At 38.9% G+C, this 22,962-nt stretch overlaps 1 protein-coding gene across 2 annotated transcripts in view; it reads left to right on the forward strand.

Moving 5' to 3' along the window:
• LOC120741275 (catenin delta-2-like) overlaps positions 1-22,962 on the forward strand; it is a 132,138-nt gene that overhangs the window by 15,019 nt on the left and 94,157 nt on the right. Inside the window, exon 1 of one of the 2 annotated variants that reach the window (XM_040044062.1) lies at positions 1,687-15,373. The exons of the other annotated variant lie outside the window; for it this stretch is intronic. Within the exon in view, the coding sequence (XP_039899996.1) occupies positions 15,343-15,373 (31 nt within the window). The 5' untranslated portion in view covers positions 1,687-15,342. Of the gene's footprint in view, positions 1-1,686; positions 15,374-22,962 lie in introns of those variants that run through there. 2 annotated transcript variants of the gene reach the window in all.

Below are 22,962 nucleotides of genomic sequence, written 5' to 3' on the forward strand. Positions count from 1 at the left end.
AACTCCCTTTTAACAGGAAGAAACCTCCGGCAGAACCAGGCTCAGGGAGGGGCGGGGCCATCTGCTGCGACCGGTTGGGGTGAGAGAAGGAAGACAGGATAAAAGACATGCTGTGGAAGAGAGACAGAGGTTAATAACAGATATGATTCAATGCAGAGAGGTCTATTAACACATACTGAGTGAGAAAGGTGACTGGAAAGGAAAAACTCAATGCATCATGGGAATCCCCGGCAGCCTACGTCTATTGCAAGCATAACTAAGGGAGGATTCAGGGTCACCTGGTCCAGCCCTAACTATATGCTTTAGCAAAAAGGAAAGTTTTAAGCCTAATCTTGAAAGTAGAGATAGTGTCTGTCTCCCGAATCCAAACTGGAAGCTGGTTCCACAGAAGAGGGGCCTGAAAACTGAAGGCTCTCCCTCCCATTCTACTTTTAAATACTCTAGGAACAACAAGTAGGCCTGCAGAGCGAGAGTGAAGTGCTCTAATAGGGTGATATGGTACTACAAGGTTATTAAGATAAGATGGGGCCTGATTATTTAAGACCTTGCATGTGAGGAGCAGCATTTTGAATTCAATTCTGGATTTAACAGGAAGCCAATGAAGGGAAGCCAAAACAGGAGAAATATGCTCTCTCTTTCTAGTCCCTGTCAGGACTCTTGCTGCAGCATTTTGGATTAGCTGAAGGTTTTTCAGTGAGTTTTTTGGACATCCTGATAATAATGAATTACAGTAGTCCAGCCTGGAAGTAATAAATGCATGAACTAGTTTTTCAGCGTCACTCTGAGACAGGATATTTCTAATTTTAGAGATGTTGCGCAAATGGAAGAACGCAGTCTTACATATTTGTTTAATATGTGCATTGAAGGACATGTCCTGGTCAAAAATGACTCCAAGGTTCCTCACAGTGTTACTGGAGGCCAAGGTAATGCCATCCAGAGTAAGAATCTGGTTAGATACCATATTTCTAAGCTTTTCAGGGCCGAGTACAATAACCTCAGTTTGATCTGAATTAAGAAGCAGAAAGTTAGCGGCCATCCAGGTCTTTATGTCTTTAAGACATTCCTGCAGTTTAACTAATTGGTGTGTGTTATCTGGCTTCATGGACAGATAGAGCTGGGTGTCATCTGCATAGCAGTGAAAATGTATGCTATGTCTTCTAATGATGCTGCCTAAGGGAAGCATGTATAATGTAAACAGAATTGGTCCTAGCACTGAACCCTGTGGAACTCCATAATTAACCTCAGTGTGTGAAGAGGACTCTCCATTTACATGCACAAATTGGAGTCTATTAGATAGATATGATACAAACCACTGCAGTGTTTAAGGTAGCCATTGCAGAGAAGCTTAAATAAAAGTCATGTGTTTGCTTTTTTTGTTATAGAGAGATGTTTTGGACCAGCAGGTAAGTTTAAATGAATCTGAGTAATCAAATCTAGATAGAAGCATGTATGATGATCTCTATGGTAAATGGTAAATGGCCTGTATTTGTATAGCGCTTTACTAGTCCCTAAGGACCCCAAAGCGCTTTACACATCCAGTCATCCACACATTCACACACTGGTGACGGCAAGCTACGTTGTAGCCACAGCTACCCTGGGGCACACTGACAGAAGCGAGGCTGCCGGACACTGGCACCACCGGGCCCTCTGACCACCACCAGTAGGCAACGGGTGAAGTGTCTTGCCCAAGGACACAACGATCGAGACTGTCCAAGCCGGGGCTCGAAGCGGCAACCTTCCGATTACAAGGCAAACTCCCAACTCTTGAGCCACAATCGCCCGTGGCTGCATCAGCAAGACAGTTCGCAACCCACCTCAATCCCAGCTCCTCCTTTTCATGTTATGTCTGACCTAATCAGAGTCTTGTTTGTTGCCGCTGATGGTCGGTCTGTAGAGATCTTACTGATGCCTCTCCTGTGTGGCTTCCCATGGGAAGTCTGGGATGTTTTAAAACTGAGCCGTCTGTCAGATACAAAAGACTGCAGACGAACATATTCTGCTTTCGATTGCAGTGGAAATGACTGAACTGAGGTTTGTGCATTTTCTTTTTTATGCTCCTGGTATTGAATCATTAATCATTACTTAAATTATCATTGCTTAAAGTCCATTATCCAGTTTATCGACCTTTTACATTTTTTATCTGGACTTTAATTTCTCTTTCATTGTTTACACACTTCAACGGTTGTTCATCAAATGTAACAAAATACACTGTGCTTAGCGTTATTGAGGTCTTCAGATGAGGGTATCGTGGTTTTGCAATCAGTCCTTTTGTTAAAACTTCAAGCTGTCTTTCAATCAGATGCTTGAGAAGACCTGATATATTAGACACAGTCAACCCTCAGATAACCTTGATGACTTGGTTTCCCCAGATTCCATTTGTTACCTTCACACACATGCACATACACCGTAAGAGGCCACAATCAAGCCAGGAGGGGAAGTCACTGACGTCCCATATGTCTCCAGTAGTAACAGCTGATGCCAAGTGCCTGATAACACCTCGGAGGAACGGTGGATATAAAAGAGGAGCGACTGAATGCCTTAAAATAAGATACAATGTTATGGATTGGGCTTGACACAGCATCTTGGAAAGTCATCCTGAACACAGTTCACTCGTCTCCCTTTTTGCATTGCACCACAGTGGAATGGATTTATAATGAATCCAATGTTGTCTCTGTCCTGTCTATGTTTATGTGTCTTTCTTTTTGCGGAAGCATCTTTTAACCTTGCTCAGTTTATTCAGATCAGATAGAGTGCTCTGTGTCTGGCTTTCAATTTTTGAACCAAACACGTGTATGCACGCACGCACGCACATGCAGACACTTTCTTTATTCACAACTAGACAGACTAACCAGCACCCTCAAGGCCTTTTGGCTGGTGAAAAGGGACAGAGAGCGCTATTGTTTTCTCTGTGATTCAGTTATTACACAGAGATTAACACAGTGAAACTGTTCTGTGCCACCCAAGGGCTTTGGACCCAGAGAGAATGAGCACTGAATGCATTTATCTCACTCTCTTTGCCCTATCTCCTTCTATTTCCCTGTCTCTTTGACACACACGCACACAAGCCGCACATATTTAGGCACTACCAAACAAACAGTTGAAATTACGGCGAAACGCGGTGCATGCACCACGCATCTGTCGGTCTGCAGGAATGTGTTCAGTGGCTGATAAGGAGGAGAATATGACAACAACATTAGAACAGAAATGCCAGCACAGCAACATTTCTTTCACACTCACGCTTGCCCCACACATTTAAACACTTCACACACATATGCTCACACACATTCTCTTGTCAGACTAAATAGTCAAGCTTTTCTATTACTGGTAATGATGGAGCGCGCTCTGCATAATGGGTGTGGCAGCAAAACACACACACACACACGCAGAAAAACATGTCACAAAAGAAATTAGAATTATAATGCAGTTTATTTACATTACAAAATGGCGAAAGGTGTTTAAAAGCTGCCTTCACGGAAACATTAGTTTTTAAAAAGGGAAAAAGGGAGAATGAGGACTAAGAGGGAAGGCAGCGGAGAGATGCAGGCTGGTGAATACTGGACAAAATACCTATTGTGGCAGTGACAGTGAGAGAGAAGGCAAGGTGAATGAGCGAGAGGATGACATCATACTGACAGAAGCGAGGCAGCAGAGTCCCAGTGGGATCTCCGTGCCTGTGACAGATGTACGGCATCTCAGTGGGATCAAACACAACCAACAGGCAGACTTTCAGACTTGGAGCAGCTGGAAGAGCATTAAAATAACATCTAAGCCTTGCTTGTGTGCATGGGTGTCAACTCTTCAGATGGATGCGTCACCCATTAGAAGGTCTCAATTCAGAATCCATTCAGAACAATTAATGTAAAGATAATGATGTTTTGTTTTTTTCATATTTCACGTATAAAAGGCAGTCACATTCGACTTCATGAGTGTCTATTTAAAAAGCTAATTAATGATGCACCGAGAGGCAGGGTGCATTTGATAAAGTGACATAATGATAATTGTAATAAGTGATCGTAAAAGGATAATCTGTTAGGTATTGGATTTCCAAAAGTGTCAAACCTCTAATAATGCTGCAAACTCTACCTGTTATTGGACTTGGCCACAATGGGAATCAAATGCTCAGCCATATCGGTTTCCCAGGAAACCCTCCAGGCAAGTGGGTAGTATTACTTTGGTATTTTTTTAATACCAGTCTCAAAGTTGTGCAGTCTACAAACTGGCAGAATTAGAAACTTTTAAGGAGGGGAAACAGTCAGTTCCCCATTAATCATGCACGCATTCAGAACTTTTTGCTGCTATTCAAATCAGTCCCCGGATAAGTTAATTATTTTTGGATAATTTATATTAAAAAAATCTATTAGTCTAACAGAAGCATTCAGTGAATCTGGAACATACTGCAGTCAGATATTTACTCAACAAGTGGTTTTGTAAGTGCAGAAAAGCGTTCAAGAAATAAAATCTGGATGGAAGCCCGTGTGGTGGGTCCTTACAAGCGCTGTTGCTTCATGTAAATTATAAATCTACGAAATGTCAAGACTGAGAGATAGGATGTGCGGATGGCCACAGTCCTCGCCTCTCTTATCCCAGTCTCAGGGGTATACTCTTCCTGTCACACCACAGCGCAGCCTCTGCATTGTGGCTTTATAGGTTTCATATTGCGGTGAGCTCTACAGCCAGCAGAAGCCTCTGCTATGGATGGAAATAATAAAACTTTATCTTGTGGTAAGCTGCATTATAAACTGGAAACTACCACAATGGATGGAGTGTAGTGTCACAAGATACAAGTTGTGAGTCAGTGCACACACAGTATCTTTTATATAAGCGGTTTAACGTGTTGTTGACATCTGAGAATTAATCATGTAGTATTAAAATGTCAATGATAGTGTGGTTTTTTTCTTGAGAGGAAAAAAAATATTGTGAGTAATCAAATTCTGCCTGTTACAGTAACCTTAAATGTGTCAACATTTCTCCTGGCACTCATTTCACATGACGAAATAGAATCTTTAATGGTTTATTTATTTTTCAATGAAACATCATATTTTACTCAGAGCCTCTACAAAGTCAACAAAGCATTGCTTCAAAAGCAAGTAAAAATAGCTTTTCAGCTTCCAACCCATACTTTTTTTTAACTGGTAGCTGATTTAAAACCAGTGAGTCTCTATTTTTGTTTGTCAAACAGCTAGTTATGTAACCAATTTAAATGTGCATTTTGTGTGTGTGTGTTTGAGTCTATGAGCAACAGAACCCCACAAGATCATAAGACTGCTCATCTGTGTTTCTCACTCTGTCCTTTCTTTGTTTTTCGTTCTTTTCATGTCTTGCATCTTTTTATATTTTTCTCCGTCTATCCAGCGAATTTAGAATACTGACCTGTGAGCTTCGATCTCCCACTCTCCAAGTAGCTGCCCTATTTTTTTGGTGGTGGATCGGGGCGGGGGGGAGGCTGATGTCACACTGTAAATTGGAAGTGGAAGACTGTAATGCAAATAAGAAGAACAACCACAAAAAACCCCAACCACCACCAACAGCTATCTCAAAAGGAGTCAGGCATCAGCAAAAGGGATGGGTTTATTGAATCCCTTTGTTTGTGTGTCACAGTTCCTGCTTGTTTCTGAACATTCTCACGTTTGCGACAGTATGTAAAACAAAACTACCAAAGAAAACAGTCAGATATGAAATGGCCACCCATTTTTCTTTTGCACCTGCTATATCTCATTTCCCCCTTTGGTCTTGTCACAGAGGAATGGACTGTTTCATTAGATCACAGGCTGACTCAGGTCTGCTGTCTCAGAGATAACAGCCAGGTAAATGTTGGCCCCTTTGAATGCCAATCATATCTTCACACACGAGACAGCGTGTGATGACAGCTGTGGTCAAGGTTATCATCTGAACCCACCATACCGCCATTGCTCTCTGTCTGAGAAACGCCTTCTTCCCTTTTTTCCTTTTCCTCACATTTTCTCCTCTGTCTTCCTCTAAGTGTCCCTAAGTGTTTCAAACTGCTGCGTCTGTGTGGCTTTTAGAAGAATGACTTTCAGGTCAGTACACACTTCTGCTCTGCCTGTCTTTAGCATTAGCAGGTTAGTTATCATGAAAGGCAGTGGCTCGGATTTGGGTGAACAATGACTTCCATGAGCCATGCTGCTATTTCTTCCTAAATTACAATATTTTCAGTGGATAATATGCACACACACACATGCAAACACACAGACTGTATTTGACTTTACAGTAGCTTTATATAGAAGGACATGTTACATTTTTTGTTTGGTCTTTGGCTCTATTCGGAAGAGAAAGACAGATGCCTTTCACTTAGTAAATAGTTAATGAATGACCTTGAGCTGTGTATAGTGTTCATGTGCACAACACTATGTACAGTGCAAAAACTGACTTATAGTCACATATCTCTACTTTGTGAGCAAAAGGAGAGAAAAAATGGGGGAGAAGCCTTTTTTAAGCACCACGGACAGCTCCAAGATTTGCTTTCAGTGCAAATAGCTGGTAATAGCAGTTTTTAATTTCTATTTTCATTGGCTATCACCAGCCTGATTTCCTCTACAGGCTCATTATTAACATCTGTCAGTTTTCCAAATAGCAAAGTTACCAAGTTGGTCTTTAGAACAAGTTCCCACAGCGGTAAAACTAGACTCTTCTTTCAATTACATTAATGAAGGTTTTAAGGTGGCCTCTGCCTGAGCAAATGGCATTCAGCTGTGCTTTTGGGCAAGTGATGCTTCAGTTACCCATCAAGGCTGGTGGCTGAAACTGGACCCAATCAATAAAAAGAGGACTGAAAAACACTGCTGCAATACTTTAAACTGTGTGTGTGTGTTGTGTTTCTGTAAAACCAATAAAAGCTCAAAAGTATAGTTTCACAAAATAGAAAAATGAAATAATTTTTTAGCAAAAACTTTGTGTAATTAGGCTATTACAGAGAGGTCCACCAGGATTGTTCTGGCTGTGGTTTCTATAGCTTGTTAACATCCTTAACATCGAAGAGAGGAGCAGCAGTGTGTTTTATAACAATATGTTATGTTATATTTTTCCCATGGCGAGGCAGGGAAAAATACTAACTTTGATAGCAATATGAATTATATAGGTATTAATATATACCACCCCAGGGGCTGGAAGAAAACCATACATTATGCTGCTCTGCTACAATTTTCACAAAGTCAAGACTTCAAACAAAAGTCAAGCAGAAAGCAGAAAGCAAAGTCAAACTTTTAAAGCCAGTTAAGGCAGATTCTATTCACTGGAAAATGTATAAAGATTCAAAAACACTTTAAAATGCATATTGCTTTGTGTGTCCATACAGGATTGTTTATGAAGGACAATGCCTCTGAGATTTACAGGGAGCTGTCTTTGGCTGTAGAGAAACAGCGGGAACCACGAGTAGCCTTCCCTCAGGCATCTGTTAGATATCAGACTTCATCTCTGTTTTTCTTAAAAGGCAGACTACAGTATATTTTTCTTGTTATAAATGGGTTTAGGATATCATACATCATTACATGCATGCATTTGCATACTTCAGGGAAGGATTGGGTTCTTGCTCACGCAATATGTCATTACAAATGCTCTGACTCCTTCACTGTATATATATGAATGAGTGGGCTTGGAATCCAGGCTACTATTATGCGTACTTACTTTACAGTGGTGACAGAAATGAAATATATAGGCTTTTGTGGGAGAAGTCTGTACTATGTCTTTGCAAAAGTGAATATGGTTTCTGCTCAAGATTAGACAGATTTAAGAAAGTGACTTATTAAAAGAAACAGAGTGGTTCACTGGCTGAGTGACTTGTGTGATGTTAAAATATCGAACTTAGAGCTAATCCACGAACACTGTACACCATCAATGAACCATGTCTTACACATATTTCAGTCACTGAAGTGTAAAAAGTCCAAATCATTGAAAAACTGGGTACTCTAGCGATGTGTAGCATATTTAAACTTGAATTCACACAAAATGGTTACTTATCCATGTCGTCACAGCTTTTGGCTCACTTCTCTTGAGAGTTTCCACTTTCTACATCAGATTAGTCTTTTTCGTTGCATCCTTTGCGGCTGTGTGCGGTTAGCACGATGCTGGTTGGTGATTAACAGGTATCACACTGTTCTGACAGGTGTGAAGAAAATCAGAGGGAGGTGTGAGACCAAAGACAGAAGTGAAGCCCAGGAAAGAATATGTCTGGGTTCTTTCACTTTGTATCCTATTTGTTCCTTTGCGTTGGATCTTCCCTCTCATTCTCTTTCTTTTTGTCTAAAACCAGTTTTTACTTCACTTCTTCTATTCTTGAGCTCTTTTTTCCCTTCACTTGCTCACATATTGAATTTTTTTCTCCACACTGCATAGTCTCCATCTTTGTTGCTAAGAGGGTTAAGTTATTGTAGCTTCCTTTGTGTCTCACATCCTGGTTGTCAGAGGTGACAGTAGAATCTGTTACTTGCTGCTTTCTGCTGACAGATCCTGTTCCGTGAGGTGACATCTTTGTTTCAGATGTGTTAATGATACAAAGTATGTATAAGCTTGCTAGACAAGGTGATAAAACCTGCTCATAAGCCTTAATTCTTTCCAGGCACTATGCTGATTCTGTTTTTAATGACCAAATTCACCTTTTATTTCATTACCTGTGTGTCGCATGTGTGTTGCATTGACCTGACTTTTTACTGGTGTACTGTGTAATCCAATCATCGGGATTTGGATACAAATGATTTTCAAGTCAAGGGCGCTACCAGCAATCTAATGAGAATGCCAAAACAATTGAAAGTAAAATTATTTTATTCCTTTTTAAATTTGATGAAGCTTGAGACAGATTTATATCTGACTGAAATTAGTGGGAAAGGCATGCTTCACAATAAAACAGTCATAATGTGTATAAAGTAGACATTCCAAGATTTTATGCAATAAACAAACTTCGAAATAAGATTTTCTCCTCAAAGGGCGTGTGTTCTTCTTGGCTATTAAGCATTCTCTTTCCTGTCTCTGCTATAAATATAGAAAAAATCATGTTACAGGGAGGAAGTTTTACCGTATTCTGTAGTAGGAAAAAGTTGTAATTATTTCTAACCCTCTCTCTTGGTTTCCCTGGTTGTTGGCCTAGAGATTTCTGACTTTGTATGCAGATGGTTTCTCCCGCATGTCTTCAAACCCAGCACCCAATCTAGGTCAACCATCTCGCTGCTTCACAGCTGCTTGACTGAACTGTGTGCATATATATGTGTGTGCATGTTTAGCGCTCCAGGCTACAACAACAAAAAAAAAAAGTAAAATACATTTTTATATCTTGCGCCTTACAGAAAAATTCATTAAATATACATGCTGTGCTACCTCCATAGAGGTTTTCAAAGTTATAGGTGTGCTTACAGTAGAGTTATACATTAGTCTGTGTCACAGAAGTGCTAAAGTTGCAATAGCTCTACATATTGATTGAAATAATCAATGGCTCTGTCTCTGTTGACTGCTTGCATTGGGGCTTTTGAAAGCAAAACAGACCTCAGGCATCAGATCACAGTTGTCTGTGACCAGCTTCCTGAATCACTGAGGCTCTGGAGCCATAAGCCACACCCACCGCAGTCTCACTCTGTGGTTTGGTATTGCCTCCTGGAGGGTTATCTGCGCTTGTCCACTCCTCTGGGAGGAATATAATTTTGACAAACCATCTTCAGGATAAGACTTTTATTTCATTCAACACGTTTAATGGAGTTCTTAATATTTATTCTTAACTTGAATAAATGTTTTCTAATTAACAATTTTTTTGTCTTCATAACACACTTGGGAGTCTTACCTTAATCTTTGCTGAGTTTATTACAGTTTTTTTGCATGGAAAGCTGGAACTGTAATATACAGGTTATACAAAAAATATACTGTATTGACAAAAATAGTGAGCCACTGTTTGCTGTGGAGCGATTTCTGAATAATGTTCCTTTATTTACCTAATGTTCATCTAAAATTATGAAGGATTTAAATATCGCATCATCTACTATACATTATGTCACATCAAAAAATTCTGTATGCAAGCAGATATCAAAGCCTGTGGTCGTTGGGCCCTCAGGTCGCACCACATTAAAAACAAGCATAACTGTGTCAAGAAAATCATTGCACAGGCTCAGGAACACTCCCAGAAATCATTGTCTGTGAACACAGTTCGCCATGCCTTCCACAAATGCAGGCTAAAGGGCTGTCATGCAAAGACCAAGCCATATGCGACTATGATCCAGAAACGCTGCTGGGCCAAAGCCCATTTAAAATGGACTGAGGCAAAGTGGAAAACTGTTCTGTGGTCAGGCCAATCAAAATTGGCTCGTTATATGCCCTCTGTTCAAAAGCCTGCATTTCTGATGGTGTGGGGGTGTGTAAGTGCCTATGGAATTGGCAGCCTGCACGTCTGAAAGGCACCATTCATGTTGAACAATATATACAGATTTTAAAGCAACATATACTCCCAGCTAGACAATTTTTCAAGGAAGAGCCTCTATATTACTTTTTTTTTTGTTTATACGTAGAAAAACAAGTACATGAACATTTGAACAGTCCCAAGCCAGTAATGTCAGAGTAAATGTTTTTTAAGTCACTCATGTCCTTACTTCACTTTGTATAACAACCATTTCCTGTAGACTGGGACACTTTCAGTCTGTATGTGCGTGTTTCAATTACCAGGATCTGCTGAACCATAATCACCCGTTGTTGATAGCTCAGTGTTTCAGTCATTAGTCAGTTTTTTATAATTGTCTTTGTGCCACCAGGATTCCCTTTAACCTCCTTAGATCCAAACTATTTCATGGCATGCATTTTTTAATTACTCTTTGCTATTTGGGCTGATTGAGACGTGATGAATGTAAAAACAAAGAATTATGCTTTTACCTGATTATGCTCTACAAGGGCTGGATATCCACATATGAGGACATTTGTTTTAAATTTTGATAGAAAAGCAGCAGTATAATGTCCTCGTAAGAGATATCAGGCCTTTATAGAGCAAAATGTTGTATTTTGGTCTAGAAAACCCAAAATGCGATGTCCACATATGTGGACACCAGGTCCTAGGAGGTTAAGATGACCCAAGCATAGAAGATCAAGACAATGTTAACCCTCATACTGCATCTATTAAAACAGTGTGGCCTCATTGTGGAAGAGTACAGGTGTTGAACCGGCCTGACTATAGACCAGACCTTTTAACAACTGAATCAATTTGATGCATAATGAAAGAAAACAAACATGACAAAGAAGACCCAGGATTGTTGAGCAGGTAGAATCCTATATCAGACAAGACTGGGACAACATTCCTTTCCCAAAAAGTCCAAGAACTGGTCTCCTTGCTTCCCAAATGTTTTTAGGCTACTGTTAAAAGAAGCGAGGATGCTTTTTTGAAACTTTTTGCTGCCATCAATTTGAAAACGATCTAATATTTTTCATGAAATGGTACATTTTTCTAAGTGTAAAGATTTGATATTTCTACATACCATTGTGAATAAAATATGGATTTATGTTTTATGATTTATTAATTGGGGTTTTACTTATAAGGCACAAGCCTATGTTATACTGGCACCATTTCCACGGTGTACCCCGCCCCTTTCCCCGTGATAGCCGGGAAAGACTCTCTTTCTCTATATTTTATTTTTCACGTTAACCTTAGTAAGTATGTATAACACCATCTATTTATATTTGTTAGTCTTGTTTTGAAGTGCATGTTTTCAGTTCAGAATATTCTTTACAAGGGAATACTGTACCTATTTTTAGCCACGAGCGTCTGCATATTTAAACCTGTAAAACTGTTTACGCTCAGTTGTGATGAGCTGTGCATATATGTGTGTGAGCTTGTGCATGTGCATTCCTCTGATGCCTGCAACGTCACGTGCACTCCCTCCGTCTCTGAGCGCTGCTAACTGAATTATGCATTATTCAGAGTTTCATATTAGACGATACATGGAGGTAAATTAGAGCTATCAATCATCCAAGACATTTATATGTGCTAGACTATGAGAATGATTTTTGAAAGGCAAAGCAGCCTTTGGAAGTCAAGAGTGATTGGCTGGGGAAATTGGGTATGGAAATTATAATTATTATTTCTTCATTTTCTTCATTTTCCAAGCTTTGGCTCATTCTGATGACATTAGCATTATTAGCCATATGTTAGAGATGATTATTATTTGAGCTGTTGAGGATCCTGGCAAGGTGCACACAGCTAATGAGTTACAACATATTCAAACCACCCAAAGTCAGACATTTCTGTCAAGTCTAACTTACATATTCGACATTCAGACTGTGAGTAACAGTTTCGGAGCACACTACAGGTCCCATAGTCGTATAGTTGTATTAAAAATTCTGAGAAGAATGAACAGATTGGCAGAAGTCAGTTTTAATAAAACGTGCATGGTTCACAGCAATGAAACACAGACCCAGTGGAATACGTCATTAACAGCTGTGTGCCCATATGAGCCTGTTTGTGTTTGTGTGTGTGTGGGTGTGCGTGCGTTGGGTTAAATGTGTGTTTCTTTCTTTGAATCCTTGATTGCTTGCAGGGTCAAGAGACTCCCCAGAGGAACAATAATATTCAGAGAATGGCTTTGTGCCTAATATGCATGAATGGCCGTGTTACACTGAGCCACTTTAGAAACATTTGTCTTTGAAATGTGACACAGCGTATTAGCTCCTCTCAGGCTAATTTAAGCATGTCAAAGGAAGTACTGACGGAATACTGATGGTATCCAGTACACAACAGGATTTCTTTTAACGTTTATTTTCCTTATTAAAGCTATTACCTCCAGGGGGTGGGCTCAAGAAAGCATTTTGAATAAGAATTAGTTCAAAAGAGGATTGTTATTATTCACTTACTTCTGACAGCTGCTCTTTGTTCACACTAATACGTGCATACCCAAATACAGTAGATAAATGCGTGTGACAGGCAACCGAAGAATGGCTTAGAATCACCTATCAGGAGTATGGCGTGATGGAAAATAATACTGTTTTTCTTTATTTAAAAAAATTACACTTATGATGTATTTGTTGCTTTTTAGACACTGTTTCACAATGACTGGTTCAAATGGCACATCTCAAATCCGGCACAGCAGGTTTGTGCTTGAGAGCAGAATAAAAGTCAGCTATCTGAACCATCAGCGGTAAAGATCTGATTTTGACAACAGCCTCGGGAGTAATCCGTGACAAAAGACAGAAAGCTGGCAGGTCCTCCTTGCTCAACGGTTTAATGCAGCCGCAAGGCAAGTTACCTTTTACGTGAAAAGACAGACTCTCACTTATTCTTAAGAATAAAATCTCATTTTCTAGCATCTTGAGCATTGCTTTTTATTTTTTTTACAGACATGAATAATTCGATACAAAAAACAACAACTGAAGTGAGCCTGACTCTAGTGAATCCCTTATATCTGTGTATCTCAGGAACATGCATGAATTATCGATGGATCAGATGGTTACACCCAAGATTAAACGTGTAATGAACAGAGGTAATTACAGGCAGATCGTGGCGAGAGAGAGGGTGTGCAGTGTTCACTGTATCTGAGTAATGTCTTTGTCTTTGCAAGAAAAAAACTGTTCCAAGGGATACTGTAAGATGATTTTTTGTGCTAATTTCATGATGCAATTATTGCACTCAATTTAAAATTGGAAATTTTATGAAGCATACTTTAGAAAAGACTGAACTTTAACCCTTTAAAATAATTAAATTCACATTTGTGTTGTAGCTTACTTTAGGTTTGCAGAATATGGACTGTTTTAGAGTAACCTAATTTTCTACTTTAACTTGCCTTTTAAGTTACTATTATATCATAGATAACACAATAAAGTAGCAGTTTATTAAACCTGGATCCCTGATGAGTTATTAGCTTCTCAGCCTCAAATAGACTCTAGCAAACCGCCAGCAGTGTTTTGCCCACACTATGACGACCGGGCTAATGGAGGATTGTCAATAAATCCCATATTTAAAGTTAGAGTGAGGACCTTGGTGTTCCCCTGGATAAGCTGGAGGAGGTGGCTGGGGAGATGGAGGTCTGGGCTTCTCTGCTAGGGCTGCTGCCCCTGCAACCCTGCCCCGGATAAGCGGTAGAAAATGGATGGATGGATGGATGCATGGTGAGGCAGAGTAGGTGAAATGACACTTGAAAAATAATGAATGCAAATAGCTAATGTATAATTAGTGTACATTAATAAAATTGCCTAAATAGTGCATTCAATTTTTAACCTACTAATATATATATATACATACCTCTCCTCATTGACTAATAGCAAATATCTAATTAGGAAATCATTTACCACTAGCATTGCTACATCATTATACCTAAAAAAAAAAACCCCATTAAAGTTACCACTTTTTGAATGGAAGTTCAAAAATGAGATGACATTTTGAAAATGAAAATTATTTATTGAGATGCAGAATTTGAATAAAAACTATGTGGTGATTAGACCCAGATGAAACATCGCAGCAGAAAGAAAACCCAGAAATGATAGGAATCAGGACAGGACCCCCCAGGGTGTAGACGCCGGTGGGGGTGAATATGAAGTTGGATGCTTGGATGGGGCTCTGAGAGTCCATGGTGAGGCAAAGATGGGGAGGAGGCGGGTTGCATGAATGCCTGAATGACAGTTTAACAGATAAGTTGGATTGGATCACAGAAGGTGTGCAAGAAAATGACTGGACTGGAGTAATGATGTCAGTTTGAAAGCAGGGGAAAGTGGAGGTGATGTAAAGAATAGACTGAATAGCCTGAACACCTAGGAAAGCAGGCAGATGGGTAAATACAGATCTTGCTTACTGAACTTACGCAAAAGAATCATTATAATAGAGACTATATTGATTACATTATATAGATTGTAAAATCATCTTCTTCTGATTGTACGGTAGACACTGTTTATCTATATATAGTGTCTATGTGTCGATCTATCAAGTATCTCTCAGTGATATTGCACTTGTCATTTTTTCCATGGACTTCTTTTGTTTTTTTGTGTTTTTTTTTAAATTGGGTATATTTATAGAGTGCATGTCTGTTACTACTGTTACTGACTAAATTTCTATATAGCCTTCATTAAAAGCCATGATTGTTACTGATTAAATACATCTGCTTCACAAGCTGTTTTGAGTAGGTAATTAGCATAAGTCAGATGCTCCAAAGAACTTAAAGCTTAAAAATAACTTACTGACTTTAGCTGAAACTGCAGCAGGTTCTATTGATCGAGGTAGTGTCAGTTTTGCATTTGAGCACCGTGGGGCTCAAATGAATGTAGCCTATGATTTGTTGTTAAGTGTTTTGACCTGGAAGGGCTAGCAGATATAGCTAGCTTCTTGTGCTATAATGGCTTTCGCTATTTTTCCAAAAATGAAATAGTGAAGCTGTTGTGTTGATGACAGGTCTTTCTGCGATGTCTCGTGGAAGTAAGTTCCAGTTGTTATTTGTTAGTGATATTATCAATACGGTTATGTGAAGCAGAAATATGTGCTAGCATAATTATGCTGGTCTTCAAGTTATATCCAGGTTGTTAATTAGTGATTGTGTGCAGGTGTGACAGTGCAAACACTAGGAATGTTAGAAGAAAGTACTTTGAGCAAGTGGTGAAGGTGTGCAACTGTAGGTAGCATTAAAGTGAGTTAGCTTTAGTAGTTTTATGTTTCTCAAGTACTGTACTTAACCATAAACTGTAGGTAGGCTAATTGTGGTTTTCCATTTTGCAACTTTATGTCCGGACTGCACTTATACAGAGGCACATTTTCTTCTTTTTCCCTAACTGTATTTGTCTGACAGCTTTAATTGCTTGTTATGCGATGGAATATATGGCCTTGCTGTACTGCCTAATAGCACATAAAGCAGTTAAAATGAGGTCAACTTTCACCATCTACAGCAGCAAAATACAACACACACAAAATGCAAGATTAAATATAAGAGGAACATTAAATATAATAGTAGAACACTAACAGGGAATAAATAAATGTATTTTTATAAAATATTTTGCTTAATTAAACACATTTTTGTGTATCTGGGACACAGTGTATCTGTTCCTGTCACAAAAAAGATACATTAGCTTTATGTATCTGCTGATACTGAGTGTTAAATTAATACGTTGCATTCCTAAGTGTGGGGAAGAAACTGGAAATCTTTTACTTGACAGGCAACATCGGGCTTGCTTCATAACTTCTTCCTCCCTAGAGCCTCCTATTCTGTGTTCTGGTTGTATTTCTTATAAAAGTGCGTTTGATGTCATTTGTAGTTGTTGCCAAGCAACATGGTACATTCACTGATGAGACCAATGACGACTACTACTTTGGCTGAAACATATGTAAGATTTGTTGGTGCATTACATTTGGCACAGCTGCAAATTTGAAACTTCACTGACATTGTTTCATTGCTGTTATATAAAATGAGGGGAAAAAACAGATATAAGTAAAACAGATATACTGCATTTCTCATTCATGGTTGTTTTGTTCATATGGTTTTACAGTTTTTACTTTGTTTTCATTTTGAAATATAAAATAATACAGTAAAAGAGGGAAGTTACAATCACAAACATATTCCATAGGAATTTTGATTATGAGCCATAAGATTATAACCATGATTTTAAAAAGTTTAAAAAGCCATGTGTCCATCTTCCTACAAATTGAAATAAACTGATTGGTGGAGATTCTGTTACCATGGAAATGTTTAATTCCAAGGGTCAGGTTACTTAGTGAGGGCAAAACTTGAGAAAGTGTGATAGTAGTGATTGCTGTCAAATGATGAGAGAATGATGAAAAGTTACACAGTTAACTTACTTTAGTGGTATTGTTAAATTAAAGTAGTTATGTTATACTTTTACTTAAAATTTAAAAGGAAAAAACTACCCAGGATACTTTTGTACTTACATGTGACTTGTGCTCATTGAGTATATTGTTATGTCACTATAACTTGACTATTATGCTGCTGCCACATGCACCTAGGTTAGGGGTCGGCAACCTGCGGCTCCGGAGCCGCATGTGGCTCTTTAGTCCTTATAGTGCGGCTCCGCATGGTTTTGGAAAATAAATTAGAAGTATTTAGCTGAAGTGTATTTTATTTATGTTCGTTCTTTTTTTAACTTGTAGTTCTAAATTGTTAGATTATTGTGATATTGAAATATAAAAATAAAATTATATTCTATTATTTTTTCATTGCTCAAAATAAGCGTCACACTCGCGGAAGCCGGTGTACCCGCCGAAACGCCGTGCATTTATCGAGACTTTCAACCCCAGGTAGGCCAATTATGGATCTTCGGATCCACATTATGTCAGCAGCTGTTCTCCACCATGAACTATGTTAAAAACAAACACCGCTCACGCCTCACAGATGACAGCTTACAGTCCTGCGTAAAGATGAAAGTGACTACAGCCCCGATTTGCAGACGCTGTGGGCAGAGGTTCGGGACCAGAAGTCCCATTGTAAACATATCACGGCAGACCCGACGATGTTTGCATGAACATGCTTTTCAGCATCTCTTTATTGACCACTTTTCACACACGCTTGCTGTACGCATACAGCCGGCTGTAGGTTTGCAGCTCACAGCCTGACACACACCAACACAACAGCATAGATAGCACAGACGTAAGGCGGCGAGGCGTGATTGTGGGTGCTGCTCTGGTGCATCCGCCTCCCCTGCAGCGGCGCTGCAGACCACACCCCGCCACACACATTAACCAGGTAAAATACATATTTAGGCAGAATTTTGCAAATATCTATTTTTCATTTTTTAGCAGCATAGTGCTTTTTTTTCCAATTATTTTTAAAAGTCAGGCTCCAAAAGCCCAAAGGAGATATAACAGTTTTTGTTTGCTACATGGATCATTTTAGTTCAGCTGGGTGTCTTTCCTTTTGTTATATTTCTTTAAGAGTTCAAAATGTGTTAATTACATAAATAAAATGTAATTTTCTCTGTAGCACTTCATGGATTTCATAAGCAACACACCTTAGTTGTTCACACAAAGCAACAATATATACAGTGTTATCTTGATTTTAGATGTCAAAAAGTATTTGCGGCTCCCAGTGTTTTCTTTTACATGGAACCCGGGTCCAAATGGCTCTTTGGGTGTTAAAGGTTGCTGACCCCTGACCTAGGTAGTGTGTCGTCAACAAGGAGGACATTGAAAAATAAGGATGGAAAAAAACTCACATTTATAAATGCTCTTGCCTGCAAGCATTGAAAAAAAGTTCAAAAGCTGCTTACAAATTTTGAACCTTTTGGTCAGAAATGTCATTGTTACCAATTCTGTTGGAATATTCTGATATAATTTTGAAGCTCTCACAGTCCCATATGGTGCATTAACTTCATTAGTTTATTACTTCTAATGCTTTTTATTAGCATATATACAATGTCATCCCTGAGAAATATAGATGTTAAATGTCTTAGCTTGGATCTGCTGAAGGATTCAAGCTCTACCAAATAAAAGCCACCACACACAGATTGCTTTTCAGCCCCTTTAAATATTTCAACAATGTAATTTTATGTGAGAAGGAGATACGCTTTTGATTGTGCTCCTTAGGGGAGCCACCCACTCAAACATGCGGAGGGGGATAATGGCTTCCTGTTCAAAATGCATTATTTGGGACCTGAATTGGAGATTTAACAGGAGATAGAACCTAAAAAAGAAAATAAAGTTAATAAATAAAAAAAATTTGTTCTGAAACTTGAAAAACATCATTGTTAGCAAAAATGATCTCATTGCATTTTTTTTAAAGTGCTAATGATAAGACTGAAGTCGAAAAGCAATTTCCAAAAAGCTGAAAAAATACTGTGATTACTTTGCTTCAGATACACTGAAAACATTAACATTAATAATTGGTTTGTAGGTCTCCTAACATTATAGATTAGTGTTAAGGAAAAATGTATTTTCATTTTGTACAGGGAGCAATTGACACTGCTCGATCCAATTTACAGGTCAGATAAACTTGCACAATTTTAAATGTAACAGTAGAAGAAAAAAAAAGGGTTGAAAATAGGATAAAGAAACATAATAAGGTCAGAGTGAGAGCATAGCAGAGTGGATGTAACAACACATCATGAAATCAGCGAGTCAGCTAATGTGAAGTCATAGAGGGAAGGATCTCAGAGAAAGGTTTGTTCATACAGTACACGTGTGAGTCTCTTTATGTGTCATTTTGTAGGCATGGACATATAAAGTGTGTTTTGTTTGGTCAGAGCAGGTGTGAACAGCGCTCAGAAGTGCCTAAACTGCAAAATCCTCTAGCATAGAATGTGAGTCACCTCTGTGTTTATATATGCATGGGTGTGTTTTTTGCTTGTGCATGGAGGTTTTTTTTCAATTGTGAGCAAACAGTAAAGGCCAAGGTCAATTCAGTTGTATTTATATAGCACCAAATATAGCACCAAATTTCCCTTAAGGCACATTATCTTCTAATGTAAAAAGAAAGAAACCCAACATTTAGATTGCCCCTGTGAGAAAACACTTGGCAACAGTGGGAAGAGAAAAAAATCCCCAGGAGTAAGAGAAGATATATGAAATTCTCCTTTTAGAGTCAGATAGGGGTATAACAAGGATGCATGCACTTTGGACCCATTCACCACTTTCAGACACTTGCCAACATTTTGTCTGTGAACATAACAGGGGAAATTTACCCACGTAGACACTTTGGAATCAGGGTGAAAAGTTGAAAAGTTGTGAAATGGCATTTGGTAACCTGGGTATTTGAGAGTAGCATGCACCAGCATGCTGCATATCATGGTTTTACATCGAGTAATTCCATAGCTGCTTTTTTGCACACCGTACATTATTATGGAGCCCCGCAAGGGACATGGGAGAAAAAAAAAATTAAGACAAACTTTTGCGAAATTTCGCAAAAGTTTGTCTTAATTTTTTTTTCTCCCATGTCTCTTGCGGGGCTCCGTACATTATAGACGAGATGAAATGTGATGCACTTTTTTTGAGTTTTTCTTTAGCTTGTTTACACTTTGTTTTGTAAGGATCATTATTAAATGCTGGGTCCTCAACCATACAAGGCTTTTTCTGAGCTTGCCATTACTTATCTCGGGCTGAGCCAAACGAAATGTCATACCATCATTCCTTCTGAGTTCTTTGTGAAACAGCTCACAGCTCAAACCAGTCAGAATGCGCTACAATTAAATTCATCCCCAGAGCTACAAAGGCCTCCTCTAAGCTGAGGTTCCTGTTACATTCCACCCTGCAGGGTGTCACACATCTATTCAGTAGCAGCTCGACTGTGCTTGGCGACAATACCTGGAAAGAATAGAATAGGATGGTGGAGTATTGTGACATTTGATGGCAAATGTGTTCTGGGATTATCTCTGCAGCAGCCAATATACAGCGAGCCACCTTTGCAATTTTCTAAAGACAGCACCTGCTGGACACTAATTACAAAGAGTTTGTGCCTCCTCTATACATGATTACTGGCTTTCTCTGGCAATAACACTTTCACAGCAATGTTATGTGCCGTGCTGTATGCTGTTTAGAGTTTTTTTTTTTGTTACTTCAGTCATTCAGCTGTATGAGAAACGACTTATCAAAGTCACTCAGAAGCGTGTTTGCCTATTTAATTTAATTGCGCTTGTTTGTATATGCTGGTTTCTTGTATATTGGGAATATAATGTCAAAAACTGCAAAGAGATTATCTGATGAGCTAATGCCGCAAGGCAACACTCATTTCTGTCTGCAAAAACAATCAATCAGCCTTTGCTGTACATTTATTCGGGCTTAGTACTAAGTATTACAAAGCACAAAACCAGTGGGTGCAGACATTATCACTTGTAAAAAAGCAGGTGTAATTAATAGCAGCTGCATTTCTTTTCAGTATGCCTCTGCCAGGCCTCTGGCATTATACATGTTGGCACATTGGCACTGCTTATTGGCACAGCAAAATGGAATAAAACCATCATTAATGTTATTAGTCACACCTGTGATTTTCCTGCCATGAGAAAGGGGTATTGTGCCTATTTCAAACTATAGTATATTGCTACAGACACAACTGGATAGCTTTTGGAACGAAAACTTGACCACAAACACACAAACTGTTGGCCAAGAAGCCACATGTCAAATTATTGATGGGACACATATTCATTCTTTTGTGTTATTTGGGAGCTCCGATTTATTGCTAGAGGTGTTTACTAGCAGAAAAAACATCTATATAAGTTCAGAAAGAAGGTGAGATGAGGCTTTCCTCTTCCCACTGACTTGCACATTTGGCTGGCGCATTCAAGAGAAATTGCGGCAGTCAGCCAGCGCGTGTAAAATGGTCTTTGCTGGGGTTCTGGTTGCTCAGGAGCCAAACTCCAGTGACTCATCTCCACTCAGGAGGGGAGATGCCAGACACAGAAGTGGTATTTGTCAGTGAGAGTGAAAATTACCATCTGCAGGGCATCTCACTAGCATCTTTTATTTACAGACACCACCCTGTCTAGCCGGCTGTCTGTCTGATGGCTAGCTGACTGGCTAATAGAATGAGTGGAAGTTTGCTTTGCACACTGTCTAGATCCTCACTGAGGTACTGTCTCTGTAAGGTAACTGATGCGCTTGACTCTAATTCTCTTTGTCTGTCTCATTCTATCTTTTGGATGAATACTTCTAAAAAACATATCACACATTTTAAAAATCTATGACAGAATCCAAGCTGCAGAAATGTACATGCAGACCCTGTAACTAAAATTAGAGGCATGAATTTAAATCCCCAGATCAAATGTTAAATGCCTGAGACTAGCAGGAAACTGTAAAGTAAGAGACTCCATGATTTAATCCCACACTCAGGCAGTTCATTATTTAGTCTCCTACTGAAGTCTGGGCTTCTGTATTGACAAAATCCTGTCCCTATGGTCTCTAAAACACTCTAAAACTTGCCAACCAATTTCCTGATTTCTAAGACACTTTCTCTTTCTTTCTCTCGCCATGTACTTTCAGCTCAGACAGGAAAAATGTGCAGATGTTTGATTGATGATTTAAAACCTTTACAGTTAATTAGAAATAAGGTGATTTCATTGTGTTTCATTTTTGATGTTGCTTGTATTGCTTGAAACTGAGCTGTCCCTGAATTTTCTTTCACATTTGTGTGTCTGGTGTTTGGGCACAATATTGTATATACCCTGGCCTGCAGTACTGTGTGCTTTATGCAGAAAGTGAATTTGTTTCTTTTCAGTTAGTGCCCAGTCAGAACAGACCAAAGAAAAGTTTCTCATATCATGCACAAAAAAATGAAAATGGATTTTGTGACACTGATTTTCATGGAAAATGGTGGTCACACAAATGGTGACAGAAAGTGTTAGTAATGCATGACAGGAAGTCTTTAACCTGTCGTTTTCCTGCTCAGGTAAAATACAAGGCTAAATTATTAGGGCATGGAACAGAAAACATATTAGCATGTTAATAGTGCAAGGTGTTGTTGTTAAAATATTGCTTTCATATTATAGATGGCTTCATTTAGAAGCGTCAAGTGATGTTGATGCATCTATTAGTACTTCCTGGGATTAAGATGAATGCTGGTTGAAAACAAACAACCAAAAAACCCATGCACGACTCATGCTAACTTTGTCAAGCTAGTTGTCAAGGTGCTGTTTGATGAACAATGCATGTCTTTTCCAGTTGAATACATTCATTACTCAGTCTACAAGACCCTGTGTTTGTGAAGTAATATAGTGGAAGTGGCAAATCCCACTGTGTTTGTACTTGTTTGAGATTTATTTGCTTTATGTTTTGTTTTTGTAAATTAAGTCTGCTTTTAGTATTTATTCTCTCATACCACAAACATCCAGTCTGTCCTCCAGTATTGTGCTCATCGGCGCCCTGACTGATTGACTGGCTGGCACGTTCAAAGTGATGTTTTAACTGAATTAGATTCTCCAATCTTCTTATAAGAGAAGAAAACAACAGTATTTTATAGATAGTTGAAGTCTGTATATAGCAAAAGATGATTGCGAATCCATTCCACTTGTTTTGATGAAAGTGGTAACAGTTGCATTGAAGAGATAACAAGACAGCCCTCAAAACTGCATTGGTTT

The sequence above is a fragment of the Simochromis diagramma genome, unplaced genomic scaffold (genome assembly GCF_900408965.1).
Source record: "Simochromis diagramma unplaced genomic scaffold, fSimDia1.1 OVJJ01000602.1, whole genome shotgun sequence".
Classification (NCBI taxonomy): Eukaryota; Metazoa; Chordata; class Actinopteri; order Cichliformes; family Cichlidae; genus Simochromis; species Simochromis diagramma.